General features: G+C 54.1%; 1 protein-coding gene across 1 annotated transcript in view; it reads right to left on the bottom strand.

Moving 5' to 3' along the window:
* Nucleotides 1-5,913: 5,913 nt before the first annotated feature.
* LOC140721208 (NACHT, LRR and PYD domains-containing protein 12-like) overlaps nucleotides 5,914-11,629 on the bottom strand; it is a 38,947-nt gene continuing 33,231 nt past the window's right edge. Inside the window, exons 2-3 of the mRNA XM_073036065.1 lie at nucleotides 7,402-7,488; nucleotides 5,914-5,944 (exon numbers count right to left, since the gene is read on the bottom strand). Coding sequence (XP_072892166.1) covers nucleotides 5,914-5,944; nucleotides 7,402-7,488 — 118 coding nt within the window. The remainder of the gene's footprint in view (nucleotides 5,945-7,401; nucleotides 7,489-11,629) is intronic.

The raw sequence follows: 11,629 nt of genomic DNA, 5'->3' as shown, positions 1-11,629 counted from the left end.
AAGGTGGAAATAGTGACAGGGGTGGGAGGTGAGTGGTTGGGGCAACACGGGGCTGCAGAAGATGGAAATTAATTCCATAGAGGATGAACAAAGAGGGTATTTGTTATAGAGAGTGTGATGCAGATTCACCAGACTGATCCCTGGAGTGGTGGGGTCATCATATGAAGAAAGATCAAATGTGATAACCCTTTCATTTAGAGAATCGGGGACTGAGAGGTGAACACATTGAGATTCACAACATCATTACCGGCTGAACCAGGGATCCCAGTCTCTGAAAAAAGGAGTGGACTGTCCGGGATTGAGATGAGGGGAAATGCCTCCACTCCGAGGGTGGTGAATGTCTGTAAATCCCCACCACAGAGGGCGGTGAAGACTCAGTGATCGTCCCCACGTAAAACAGAGGCCGGCAGATGTGTGGAGACGGAAGGGATGGAGGAAATGAGGATCGGGCAGAAACATGTGGCCGAGATGGGAGAGCAGCCGCCATCTTGTTGATAGTTAGAGGGGCTGAATGGCCACCTCCTGCTGTTTTTCACTTGATGTTTCAGTGTTCCTGTCCAGTGAGGCAGGAGGAATGTGAATAGAAATTAGTGTTTATAAACATAGACTGATTTACATGAAACCTGCACAGTTCTGTTTTGGATCTAAAATATCAGTCGGATCGGAATGGGATTCGAACCCGTAACAGTAACCCAGGGAGGTGGAGGGATGGGACGGGAATATACGGAGGGAAAATGTTAAACGTGTACCCGGTGTAAACATGGAATAATATGGGAGATGCGGTGGGGAGGTCGGGCAGAGTGTGAGGGGCGAGGAGTGGAGTCACCGGGTCACGTGGGAGACCCTCCACCCGTCACGTGATCCCGTTTTACCGCGGATCCGCAGCATCTGCAACACACACAAAATGCTGGCGGAACACAGCAGGCCAGGCAGCATCTATAGGGAGAAGCTCTGTCGACGTTTCGGGCCGAGACCCTTCGTCAGGACTAACTGAAAGGAAATATAGTCAGAGATTTGAAAGTACGAGGGGAGGGGAAAATGCGAAATGATAGGAGAAGACCTGAGGGGGTGGGGTGAAGCTAAGAGCTATAAGGTGATTGGCAAAAGGGATACAGAGCTGGAGAAGGGAAAGGATCATGGGACGGGAGGCCTCGGGAGAAAGAAAGAGGGAGGGGGGCACCAGAGGGAGATGGAGAACGGGTAGAGTGACGGGCAGAAAGAGAGAAAAGAAGGAGGAGGGTGGAAAAAAAACCTAAATGTATCAGGGATGGGGTAAGAAGGGGAGGAGGGTCATTAACTGAAGTTAGAGAAGTCAATGTTCATGCCATCAGGTTGGAGGCTACCCAGCCGGTATATGTTATTGTTCCTCCAACCTGAGTGTGGCTTCATCTTGACAGTAGAGGAGGCCATGGATAGACATATCAGAATGGGAATGGGACATGGAATTAAAATATGTGGCCTCTGGGAGATCCTGCTTTCCCTGGCAGACCGAGCGTAGGTGTTCAGCGAAATGGTCTCCCAGTCTGCGTCGGGTCTCACCAAAGGCCACACCGGGAGCACCGGACACATTATACCACACCAGCCGACTCACAGGTGAAGTGTCGCCTCACCTGGAAGGACTGTCTGGGGCCCTGAATGGTGGTGAGGGAGGAAGTGTAAGGGCAGGTGTAGCACTTGTTCTGCTTACAAGGATAAGTGCCAGGAGGGAGATCGGTGGGGAGGGATGGGGGGACAAGGGAGTCGCATAGGGAGCGATCCCTGCGGAAAGCAGAAAGGGAATGTGGAGGGAAAGATGTGCTTGGTAGTGGGATCCCGTCGGAGGTGGCGGAAGTTACGGAGAAATATACGTTGGACCCGGAGGCTGGTGGGGTGGTAGGTGAGGACAAGGGGAACCCTATCCCGAGTCGGGTGGTGGGCAGATGGGGTGAGGGCAGATGTGCGGGAAATGGGAGAGATGCGTTTCAGAGCAGAGGTGATGGCAGATAGACATACTTTATTGACCCCGAGGGAAACTGGGTTTCGTTACAGACGCACCACCAAGAATAGTGAAGAAATATTGCAATATAAAACTATAAATAATTAAATAATAATAAGTTAATCATGCCCAGTGGAAATAAGTCCAGGACCAGCCTATTGGCTCAGGGTGTCTGACACTCCAAGGGAGGAGTTGTAAAGTTTGATGGCCACAGGCAGGAATGACTTCCTATGACGCTCTGTGTTACATCTCGGTGGAATGAGACCCTGGCTGAATGTAATCCTGTGCCTAACCAGTACATTATGGAGTGGATGGGAGTCATTGTCCAAGATGGCATGCAACTTGGAAAGCATCCTCTTTTCAGACACCACCGTCAGAGCCCCTTTGTTTAAAAAAGGAAGACATCTTTGTAGTGAGATGCTGAAGATGTTCTATAGGTCAGTTGTGGAGAGCGCCCTCTTCTTTGTGGTGGCGTGTTGGGGAGGAAGCATTAAGAAGACGGACGCCTCACGTCTTAATAAGCTGGTAAGGAAGGCGGGCTCTGTCGTGGGCAAAGTACTGGAGAGTATAACATCGGTAGCTGAGCGAAGGGCGCTGAGTAGGCTATGGTCAATTATGGAAAACCCTGAACATCCTCTACATAGCACCATCCAGAGACAGAGAAGCAGTTTCAGCGACAGGTTGCTATCGATGCAATGCTCCTCAGACAGGATGAAGAGATCAATACTCCCCAATGCCATTCGGCTTTACAATTCAACCGCCAGGAGTAGGATATGTTAAAGTGCCGGGGTTAGGACTCAATGTATTAAGTAAACTACTTAAGAACTTTTTAAAAACTATTTATTAATGCTTTTTGAGAGGGTGATTTTAGATGCATATCATATGTTTACTGTTAAGTATTTTTATGTAATTAGTTTTGCTACAATAAGTCTATGGGACATTGGAAAAAATGTTGAATTTCCCCATGGGGATGAATAAAGTATCTATCTATCTGGTGGAGATGAGATCCTGGGCTCCGAGACTCTGCTTGTCCGACCTCCCTCAGCCTGGAGCTGAGACGCTACTGTGTCAGTGTGAGGAGCTCCGACCCACTGTTGCAGTGCACAGGGTGTGGAGGGCAACAGAAACCTCAAATAAAACTCGAGTCCGACACAAGACAGGAAGATACAGTGTTTTATTGATTTTTTATGAGAAATATAAATGAAACAATGTGTGAGCTGCTAACGTGCGGGAATAAATGATCTGCTCACAGTCACACACAATTAACTGAGCGGCGACAAGGAGTGACCGGTTGAATAATCAGTCCCGTTTCTCACCGTCACTCTGCATCGGGGAACCGATGATTATAAAATCACACTTCAGGGCCGTGTCCGGGATCGCTGCAGATCCAGGGTCACTGCCGAGGGATTTGTCCATTTAACATCATTATATCGGCCAGGTTGCCGAATGCACCGTCCTCAGCAAAGGGAGCAAAAGGATTCTCTCCCGGGATCATCCCCCCCACCCCGGGACACCGGTGTCCCAGACTGACCCCCGGGCTCTTCCTGTCCGGGTAATTCCCCGGGGTGTCACGTGGGGAGTCTCGAACACACACATCCGGCGGAAGCTACCCCGCCGGACAGCAGGCGGAAACACGTCACTGCGGGACCGCTGCGAGCGACGCACAGAGCGCGAGGCCCGAGGCGGTTCCGTTAAAACCGTTGGGAATCAGCCCCGGCGCGCGGCCGTTAAAGGTAAGGGCGGGAGTTAAAGGGGAGGGCGGGGAGTCGGCCAAATGTCCCCATCCCGCGGGCGGGGATGTTCACACATTCAGATGTTCACACGGTCTCCACTCTCAGTCCGGGTCTGAGTTCCTCCAGAGATCTCAGTTCCTTCTCCCCGGACTCACTGAACCGATTCCCGTACAGCCTGAAACAGATGGGAGAATAAAGATGAAATAAACAGATTACACAACAGTGTCAGTAACAGGGGACCGGGGTTAATGTTTCAACAACACTCACAGACAAATATCACCAGAAAACCCGCGGATCCGCTGACATTTTATCACATTGAACATTAACACAAACACTCACCAGATCCACTTCAGACTCGGGAGGGTCAGTATGAGGCGGCGGAGACCGGGGACAGATCGGTCTGTCAGCGGGTTTGATCCCAGGTTCAGCTCCGTCAGTGATGGGTTTGTACTGAGAGCGGAGACGAGATCCTCGGCACCAGAATCTGTGAGACCGACATTGTCCAGCCTGGAGATGAGAGAGAGTGAGGGTGAAGGACACAGAGAGACAGGAGACGGTACAAAACCCCAGTGTTTATCAGAAACACAATTACTGATCACATTAATGTTCAGTGTCAGACACCCAGTGACTGTAAACACAATCTCCCACAGTCTGGTACTTACCACAGTTTCTGTATTTTACACTCCGGGTTCCTCAGAGCCGCAGGCACCAGTTTCACTCCTGTATCTCCCAGTTTATTACCACTCAGGTCCAGATCCGTCAGTGATGGGTTTGTACTGAGAGCGGAGACGAGATCCTCGGCACCAGAATATGTGAGACCGACATTGACCAGCCTGGAGATGAGAGAGAGTGAGGGTGAAGGACACAGAGACAGGAGACGGTACAAATCCCCAGTGTTTATCAGAAACACAATTACTGATCACATTAATGTTCAGGGTCAGACACCCGGTGACTGTAAACACAATCTCCCACAGTCTGGTACTTACCACAGTTTCTGTATTTTACACTCCGGGTTCCTCAGAGCCGCAGACACCAGTTTCACTCCTGAATCTCCCAGTTTATTATCACTCAGGTTCAGCTCCGTCAGTGATGGGTTTGTACTGAGAGCGGAGACGAGATCCTCGGCACCTGAATCTGTGAGACCGACATCCCTCAGCCTGGAGATGAGAGAGAGTGAGGGTGAAGGACACAGAGAGACAGGAGACGGTACAAATCCCCAGTGTTTATCAGTAATAGTGTTACAAGTCGGCCAGTGACAACAGTGAGAAGAGTTTAAAAGGAAGACAGATTTACAGAGCGAGCGTCAGAGGAGCGGGAGACAGAGTAGGAAGGCTTTGGCTCAACGGGGCTTCGGCGATAAAGGGTCGAGGCGAGGTAGGTTATCTGTTTTACAATGCAGACAGAGAGTATGTGTGTGAGGCTGGTTTTCTGTGCTCGGTGTCAGATGTGGGAGATCCTGGAGACTCCCAGCCTCCTGGACGGCAACATCTGCACCCGGTGTGTCGAGCTGCAGCTCCTGAGGGACCGAGTTAGGGAACTGGAGATGCAGCTCGATGACCTTCGTCTGGTCAGGGAGAGCGAGGAGGTGATAGAGAGGAGTTACAGGCAGGTGGTCACACCGGGGCCACGGGAGACTGAAGAAGTGGGTCACAGTCAGGAGAGGGAAGGGAAAGAAGCAGGTACTAGAGAGTACCCCTCTGGCTATTCCCCTTGACAATAAGTACCCCTGTTCAAGTACTGCTGGAGAGGGGTGGGGTCAGCCTACCTGGTGGAGGCAACAGTGGCCCTGTAGCTCAGAAGGGCAGGGAAAGGAAGAGGAAGACAGTAGTGATAGGTGACTCTGTCGTTTGAGGGCCAGAGAGACGATTCTGTGGACGCAGGAAAGAAACGCGGATGGTCGTTTGCCTCCCAGGTGCCAGGGTCCGGGATGTTTCAGAACACATCCAAGATATCCTGCGGTGGGAGGGAGAACAGCCAGAGGTCGTGGTACATATTGGTACCAGTGACATAGGTAGGAAAAGGGAAGAGGTCCTGAAAACAGAGTACAGGGAGTTAGGGAGGAAATTGAGAAGCAGGACCGGCAAAGGGAGTAATCTCGGGATTACTGCCTATGCCACGTGACAGTGAGTACAGGAATAGAATGAGGTGGAGGATAAATGCGTGGCTGAGGGATTGGAGAAGGAGGCAGGGATTCAGATTTCTGGATCACTGAGACCTCCTTTGGAGCAGCTGTGACCTGCACAAAAAGGACGGGTTGCACTTGAACGCCAGGGAAACCGATATCCTGGTTTGCTAAGGCTATCGGGGAGAATTTAAACTAGAATTGCTGGGAGTGGGTGGGAACTGAAATGAAGTGATGGCGGAAAGGGAGGTTGGCTCACAAATAGAGAAAATTTGGAGACAGCGCGAGAGGGAGCATAGGCAGGTGATAGAGAAGGGACGCTCTCAGACCGATGGTTTGAGGTGTGTCTATTTTAATACAAGGAGTGTTGTGAACAAAGCAGATGAGCTTAGAGCGTGGATCAGTACTTGGAGATATGATGTGGTGGCCATTACAGAGACTCGGATGGTGCAGGGTCAGGAATGTTTATTTCGAGTGCCAGGCTTTAGATGTTTCAGAAAGGACAGGGAGGGAGGCCACAGAAGTGGGGGCGTGGCACTGTTGATCAGAGATAGTGTCACGGCTGCAGAAAAGGAGGACATCATGGAGGGGTTGTCTACAGTCCTCTGTGGGTGGAGGTTAGGAACAGGAAGGGGTCAATAACTCGACTGGGTGTTTTTTTATAGACCTCCCAACAGTAACAGGGACATCGAGGAGCAGATAGGGAGACAGATTCTGGAAAGGAGTAACAATAACAGGGTTGTTGAAGTGGGAGATTTTAATTTCCCAAATATTGATTGGCATCTCCCTAGAGTGAAGGGTTTTGACGGGGTGGAGTTTGTTAGGTGTGTTCAGGAAGGTTTCCTGACACAATATGTAGATAAGCCTACAAGAGGAGAGGCTGCACTTGATCCGGTATTGGGAAATGAACCTGGCCAGGTGTCAGGTCTCTCAGTGGGAGAGCATTTTGGAGATAGTGATCACAGTTCTATCTCTTTTATCATAGCATTAGAGAGGGATAGGAACAGGCAAGTTAGGGAAACCTGTAATTGGAGTAAGGAGAACTATGAGCATATCAGGCTGGAACTTGTATGCATAAATTGCAAAATTGATGTCCTCAGGGAAACGGACCAAGAAATGTAGAAAATGTTCAAGGGATATTTGCGTGGGGTTCTGAGTAGATACGTTCCAATGAGACATGGAAAGGACGGTAGTATACAAGATCCGTGGTGCACAAAGTCCGTTGTAAATCTAGTGAAGAAGAAAGGAAGAGCTTCAAAAAGGTTCAAAAATTAGGTAATGATATGAATCTGGAAGATTATAAGGCTAGTCTGTCAGCGAGTTTGATATCAGGTCCAGCCACGTCAGTGATGGGTTTGTACTGAGAGCGGAGACGAGATCCTCGGCACTAGAATCTGTGAGACCGACATTTCCAGCCTGGAGATGAGAGACAGTGAGGGTGAAGGACACAGAGAGACAGGAGACTGTACAAATCCCCAGTGTTTATCAGTAACACAATTACTGATCACATTAATGTTCAGTGTCAGACACCCAGTGACTGTAAACACAATCTCCCACAGTCTGGTACTTACCCCAGTGTCTGTATTTTACACTCCGGGTTCCTCAGAGCCGCAGACACCAGTTTCACTCCTGAATCTCCCAGGCCATTCAACCCGAGTCTAAACACAAACAGATAGGTTGATGAACATAGTGACTAAAACCGTGGGTCTGAGGCAATTTCTCTCACTCAGATATTTCAGGGAACATTAAACCCTTTATTAATTCACTGATCGTAGTTCCCATCACTGTCAATGTCCCTCACTGCCCAGCTCCAAAGAATTCACCGAATGTCAGTAATTTCGTCTGTCGGTATGACCCTGTAAACTCCACATATTCTCTCTCATTCCCTGATGGTTAGAAAAGTGTTCCTGACGAGAGACAGTCGGAAAGGGCAGGGGTGAAGGGGAGAAAGTCAAACAGTGAGGAAGATTTGAGAATCGGGAAATGTCGATGCGACATGGAGGAAGAGACATCACCTAAGGTAAAGGATGGAAAGACACAAAAGCAAGCGGATGTGGAAGAGAGATCCCGCAGGAGGAAGGGGGATGGGGGAGAGAGATCCCACAGGAGGAAGGGGGATGGGGGAGAGGGATCCCACAGGAGGAAGTGGGATGGGGGAGAGGGATCACACAGGAGGAAGGGGGATGGGGGAGACATATCCCACAGGAGGAAGGGGGATGGGGGAGAGAGATCCCACAGGAGGAAGGGGGATGGGGGGAGAGGGATCCCGCAGGAGAAAGGGGGATGGGGCAGACAGCTCCCGCAGGAGGGAGGGGGATGGGGGAGAGAGATCCCACAGGAGGAAGGGGGATGGGGGAGAGAGTTGCCGCAGGAGGAAGGGGGATGGGGAAGAGAGATCCACAGGAGGAAGTGGGATGATGGAGAGAGATCCCACAGGAGGAAGGGGGATGGGGGAGAGAGATCCCGCTGGAGGAAGGGGGATGGGGCAGACAGCTCACGCAGGAGGAAGGGGATCGCGTAGAGAGATCGCACAGGAGGAAGGGGGGATGGGGGAGAGAGGTGCCGCAGGAGGAAGGGGGATGGGGGAGAGAGGTGCCGCAGGAGGAAGGGGGATGGGGAAGAGAGATCCCACAGGAGGAAGGGGGATGAGGGAGAGAGATCCCACAGGAGGAAGGGGGATGGGGGAGAGAGATGCCGCAGGAGGAAGGGGGATGGGGGAGAGAGATGCCGCAGGAAGAAGGGGGATGGGGGAGGAGAGATCCCACAGGAGGAAGGGGGATGGGGGGAGAAGGGATACCGCAAGAGGAAGGGGGATGGGGGTAGAGGGATCCCGCAAGAGGAACGGGAATGGGGGAGAGAGCTCCCGCAGGAGGAAGGGGGATGGGGGAGACGTATCCCACAGGAGGAAGGGGGATGGGGGAGAGGGATCCCACAGGAGGAAGGGGGATGGGGGAGATAGATCCCGCAGGAGGAAGGGGGATGGGGGAGAGAGCTCCCGCAGGAGGAAGGGGGATGCGGGAGAGATTTTACACAGGAGGAAGGGGGATTGGGCAGAGCGATCACGCAGGAGGAAGGGGGAATGGGGAGGGAGGATCCCGCAGTAGGAAGGGGGATGGGGCAGAGAGATCCCGCAGGAGGAATGGGGATGGGGGAGAGAGATCCCGCAGGAGGAAGGGGGATGGGGGAGAGAGATCCCACAGGAGGAAGGGGGATGGGGGAGAGATATCTTACAGTAGGAATTTGATAAGGAAGTGAGATCCCACAGGAGGAATGTGGATCGGGAAGTTAGATCCCATAGGAGGGTGGGGGAATGGGAAGAGAGATCCCACAGGAGGAAGCCGATGTAAAAGAGAGATCCTACAGGGGGAAGGGGGAGCGAGATCCCACAGGAGGAAGGGGGGATCAGGGGAGAGATCACACAGGAGGAAGTGGGATGGGTGAGAGAGAACCCACAGGAGGAATGCGATGAGGAACAGAGATCACGCAGGAAGATGGGGGATGGGGGAGAGAGATCCCACAGGAGGCAGGGGGATGGGGGGAGTGGGATACCGCAAGAGGAAGGGGGATGGGGTTAGAGGGATCCCGCAAGAGGAAGGGGGATGGGGGAGACGTATCCCACAGGACGAAGGGGGATGGCGGAGAGAGATCCCACAGAAGGAAAGAGGGTTGTGGGAGAGGGATCCCACAGGAGGAAGGGGGATGGGGGTGATAGATCCCACAGGAGGAAGGGGGATGGGGAGAGAGATCCCACAGGAGGCAGGGGGATGGGGGAGAGGGATACCGCAAGAGGAAGGGGGATGGGGGTAGAGGGATCCCGCAAGAGGAAGGGGATTGTGGAGAGTGCTCTGGCAGGAGGAAGGGGGATGGGGGAGAGAGATCCCACAGGAGGAAGGGGGATGGGGGAGACGTATCCCACAGGAGGAAGGGGTATGGGGGAGAGAGATCCCACAGAAGGAAAGGGGGTTGTGGGAGAGGGATCCCACAGGAGGAAGGGGGATGGGGGTGGTAGATCCCACAGGAGGAAGGGGGATGGGGGAGAGAGCTCCCGAAGGAGGAAGGGGAATGGGGGAGAGAGATGCCGCAGGAGGAAGGGGGATGGGGGGAGAGAGATGCCGCAGGAGGAAGGGGGATGGGGGAGAGATGTGCCGCAGAAGGATGGGGGGATGGGGGAGAGAGGTGCCGCAGGAGGAAGGGGGATGGGGAAGAGAGATCCCACAGGAGGAAGGGGGATGGGGGAGAGGAGATCCCACAGAAGGAAAGGGGGTTGTGGGAGAGGGATCCCACAGGAGGAAGGGGGATGGGGGTGGTAGATCCAACAGGAGGAAGGGGGATGGGGGAGAGAGCTCCCGCAGGAGGAAGGGGAATGGGGGAGAGAGATGCCGCAGGAGGAAGGGGGATGGGGGAGAGAGATGCCGCAGGAGGCAGGGGGATGGGGGAGTGGGATACCGCAAGAGGAAGGGGGATGGGGGAGACGTATCCCACAGGACGAAGGGGGATGGCGGAGAGAGATCCCACAGAAGGAAAGAGGGTTGTGGGAGAGGGATCCCACAGGAGGAAGGGGGGGATGGGGGTGATAGATCCCACAGGAGGAAGGGGGATGGGGGAGAGGGATTCCGCAAGAGGAAGGGGGATGGGGGTAGAGGGATCCCGCAAGAGGGACGGGGATTGGGGAGACTGCTCTGGCAGGAGGAAGGGGGATGGGGGAGAGAGATCCCACAGGAGGGGGATGGGGGAGACGTATCCCACAGGAGGAAGGGGGATGGGGGAGAGAGATCCCACAGAAGGAAAGGGGGTTGTGGGAGAGGGATCCCACAGGTGGGAAGGGGGATGGGGGTGGTAGATCCCACAGGAGGAAGGGGGATGGGGGAGAGAGCTCCCGCAGGAGGAAGGGGAATGGGGGAGAGAGATGCCGCAGGAGGAAGGGGGATGGGGGAGAGAGATGCCGCAGGAGGAAGGGGGATGGGGGAGAGATGTGCCGCAGAAGGATGGGGGATGGGGGAGAGAGGTGCCGCAGGAGGAAGGGGGATGGGGAAGAGAGATCCCACAGGAGGAAGGGGGATGGGGGAGAGGGATACCGCAAGAGGAAGGGGGATGGGGGTAGAGGGATCCCGCAAGAGGGACGGGGATTGGGGAGAGTGCTCTGGCAGGAGGAAGGGGGATGGGGGGAGAGAGATCCCACAGGAGGAAGGGGGATGTGGGAGACGTATCCCACAGGAGGAAGGGGGATGGGGGAGAGAGATCCCACAGAAGGAAAGGGGGTTGTGGGAGAGGGATCCCACAGGAGGAAGGGGGATGGGGGTGGTAGATCCCGCAGGAGGAAGGGGGATGGGGGAGAGGGATCCCGCAGGAGAAAGGGGGATGGGGCAGACAGCTCCCCGCAGGAGGGAGGGGGATGGGGGAGAGAGATCCCACAGGAGGAAGGGGGATGGGGGAGAGAGTTGCCGCAGGAGGAAGGGGGATGGGGAAGAGAGATCCCACAGGAGGAAGTGGGATGATGGAGAGAGATCCCACAGGAGGAAGGGGGATGGGGGAGAGAGATCCCGCTGGAGGAAGGGGGATGGGGCAGACAGCTCACGCAGGAGGAAGGGGGATCGCGTAGAGAGATCGCACAGGAGGAAGGGGGATGGGGGAGAGAGGGTGCCGCAGGAGGAAGGGGGATGGGGGAGAGAGGTGCCGCAGGAGGAAGGGGGATGGGGAAGAGAGATCCCACAGGAGGAAGGGGGATGAGGGAGAGAGATCCCACAGGAGGAAGGGGGATGGGGGAGAGAGATGCCGCAGGAGGAAGGGGGATGGGGGGAG

This window comes from Hemitrygon akajei, unplaced genomic scaffold, assembly GCF_048418815.1.
Source record: "Hemitrygon akajei unplaced genomic scaffold, sHemAka1.3 Scf000052, whole genome shotgun sequence".
NCBI classification, from domain to species: domain Eukaryota; kingdom Metazoa; phylum Chordata; class Chondrichthyes; order Myliobatiformes; family Dasyatidae; genus Hemitrygon; species Hemitrygon akajei.
Note: the sequence above shows the minus strand (reverse complement) of the source record. Positions and strands in the feature narration are given on the sequence as shown.